The following is a 3,002-nucleotide window of genomic DNA, read 5'->3' on the forward strand; positions in this document are numbered from 1 at the left end:
CGTGTCCCCTGACTGGTGATGGTGGAGCATCCAGGGCTCCCCAGAACAGCACCTGCTCCCTGGGCTCTCCTTACTGGGGCTCTGACACCCAGCCCGGCCAGAGAGGAAGCAGGAGTTGACAGTTCTGGGGAATGAAGGGGGACATGGGTGAGACCATGAAGGAGGTGGGGCTTCCTGCATGGGTCCTGCTTTTGCCTTGTGAAAAGGGGGGGGCACCCTACTCTGAATGGGGTGGGCTGGGACCGGAACTCGCTGGGCCTCTGTGAGGTGCCGAGGCCAATTTCTCTCCCTTTGCATCGCTGGGAAAATGTAAATGGAGGGGAAGGGAATTTGGGCCCAAGCCTCTTGCCAGGGGTCCTGTGTGCAAGACCTTCCCCCACCCCCACAGCCCTGCTCCCCCTCAGTAGGGAGTGGGCTCGGCAGGCGTGTGACGTGCGGAGCTATCCCGGTGGTGGGGGAGGCTGCCGGCCCGGCTCCTACGTGAATCATGTCTCTGACACGACTCAGTCACAAGCCCTTGGCTGAGGGTGTGAGAGTCTGGGCCCCTTGAGCAGCTCCTGCCCACGGCTGGGGCAGCCCCGGGATCACACAGCACCCAGAGTGCTCAGGAAGGGCCAGGACTGAGACAACTCAACACCTTGCTGGAGCCATTTCCAGGATCTTTAACCAGATGGGACGGGGACAGGCCAGGGGTCACAGGAAACACCAGCCACCTCCCTTCTCTTTATTCACAAAAGCAACAGGAATTGGGAGGCTGAGCAGCCTGGAAATTGTAGTTTAGGGGCCAATGTCCCACCAATCCCTTGGCTCTCCAGGCGCACAGTCACTTTGCCAATACAACACCTGCCTTGGTCTCTTCCCCCAGTGGGCGGGGACAGCCCCTCTAGCAGCTCTTCAGGCCTAAGAGTCCATCTGAACCTGTCTCTACACAGCGGGGATCAAGGCATTACAGGTGTAAGGGTCCGGGATGGGATCACTTGCCGGGATCTGTGATTCTTGTCTCTCATCTCATCTGCGCTGCAGCGGGATGATAAACTGGCCCTTCACTTGACGAACACCCGGACGATCCTGGCGCGCAGGTGTTTGCTTTTCACACTGTACACGATGGGGTTCATCAGGGGCGGGACCAGTAGGTAGATGTAGCCCAGCACTACATGGGGCAAGGGAGAAGAGCTCTTGGCAAATCTGTGCATCAAAGTCAGGCTGAACTCAGGCGTGTAGAAGAGCAGGACGGCGCAGAGGTGGGAGACGCAGGTGTTCAGGGCCACGAGGAACTCCGTGCGGGACGCGATGCTCAGCACCGTTTTGAGGATCATCACGTAAGAGACGAAGATGAGCAGCGAGTCCAACCCCACTGTGAGAACTGTAATAACCAAGCCATAGATGTTGTTGACAGTGATGTCCGCACAAGCCATATTCATGACCTCCATGTGCAGGCAATAGGAATGGGAGAGGACATTGGCTCGACAGTAGCGGTACCGTTGCAGGAGAAGGGGGAGTGGGAGTATGACACCCACCCCTCTTAGTGCAAAGACCAGTCCCATCTTGACTATTCTTCTCAGGGTTAAGATGGAGGCGTATCTCAGTGGGTTACTGATCGCAACAAAGCGGTCAAAGGCCATTAACAAGAGCACACCGGATTCAATGTATTGAAGTGACTGGATGAAGAACATCTGGGCAAAACAGGCATTGTGGCTGATCTTTCTATGGTTAAATAGAAACACTCCCAGTATCGTTGGTACAGTGGCTATCAGTAAGCCAAGGTCAGTGACAGCCAAAATGGAAAGGAAAATGTACATGGGCTCATGGAGGCTTAAATCTGTTGTTATAATGACGAGAATGACAGCATTGCCAACTATCGAAATAATGTATGTGAAGCAGAAGGCGATAGAGAACCATAGATAGACGTCTTCCTGCCCAGGTATCCCGGTGAGAAGAAACACTGCAGGGTTGAATTTGCTGTCATTGACAGCTGACATAATGTGCAGGGGAAGTCTGAGGAGCTGTGAGCTTTTCTTCCTAAAATGAAAGAGAACAGATGAGATGATACTGAAGAAGACAAGATTCTACTCTAATGATCAGTCTTGGATTTACAACACCAACAGGAAGACAGGCAGTGCTAGATTGGATCAGACCTACAATTCAGCTAGCCCAGTGGTCAGGTCCAGATGCAACAGGCAGCAGTAAGGTCTCTTGGTCCCAGAGAAATTTTCCCACTGACAACTGCTACTTAGAAATCTTTCATAATGGAAATCAGGAAGGCGTTGAATCCTTTAGTGACATTTTTAAACAAATTCTCATTACTGTCATTGAATTCTCTTGTCACTCTGTCCAGTTATGGGTGCCACATTTCAGGGAAGATTTGGACAAATTGGAAAAGGTCCAGAGAAGAGCAACAAAAATGATTAAAGGTCTAGAAAGCATGAGCTATGAGGCAATGCTGAAGGAATGAGGCTTGTTTAGTTTAGAAAAGAGAAAACAGAGAAGGGACATGATAACTTTCAAGTCCCTGAAAGATTGCTACAAGTACGAGGGAGATAAATTATTTTCCTCAACTTTTGTAGACAGGGCCTCTAGATTTTAGATATTAAAGGATTGGCAACAGAATGATTTTGGGGTAAGATCTAAATTATATTTGACCTGGGTGTGTGGCTAATCCTTTGGGATTTGAGGAACCTTTTATGTGATTAGTCTAGCTCTAACAAATCACTCATCTATGAAACTCATGTGTTTGTTGGTGATATAAATCTGGAATGCCTAAAGAAACTGCCTTTATGACCTTGTATTAGCCAGTGTGGTGAGATCGTTTATGTTTGTGGCTAATTTGGGAGAATAATGGCCAGCATTTTGGAGTATATATGGGCTATTTCTAAGCAGTGTGATGTGAATTTGGCATTCTCAGTTGTGACCCACAAAGATACGATTACATTAGCATAGTTGGCAGTACCCAAGAACTAGACTAACTAAGCTTTGGATCGGAACCCCGTGGTATTCAAAACTGG

General features: G+C 49.7%; 1 protein-coding gene across 1 annotated transcript; it reads right to left on the bottom strand.

Moving 5' to 3' along the window:
• Nucleotides 1–1,043: 1,043 nt before the first annotated feature.
• LOC102459740 (olfactory receptor 51G2-like) lies at nt 1,044–1,979 on the bottom strand. Its single transcript, XM_006132537.2, has one exon. The coding sequence runs from the start codon at nt 1,977–1,979 to the stop codon at nt 1,044–1,046; it is 936 nt and encodes a 311-aa protein (XP_006132599.2).
• Between the last annotated feature and the right edge of the window lie 1,023 nt (nt 1,980–3,002).

This window comes from Pelodiscus sinensis, chromosome 1 (genome assembly GCF_049634645.1).
Source record: "Pelodiscus sinensis isolate JC-2024 chromosome 1, ASM4963464v1, whole genome shotgun sequence".
NCBI classification, from domain to species: Eukaryota; Metazoa; Chordata; order Testudines; family Trionychidae; genus Pelodiscus; species Pelodiscus sinensis.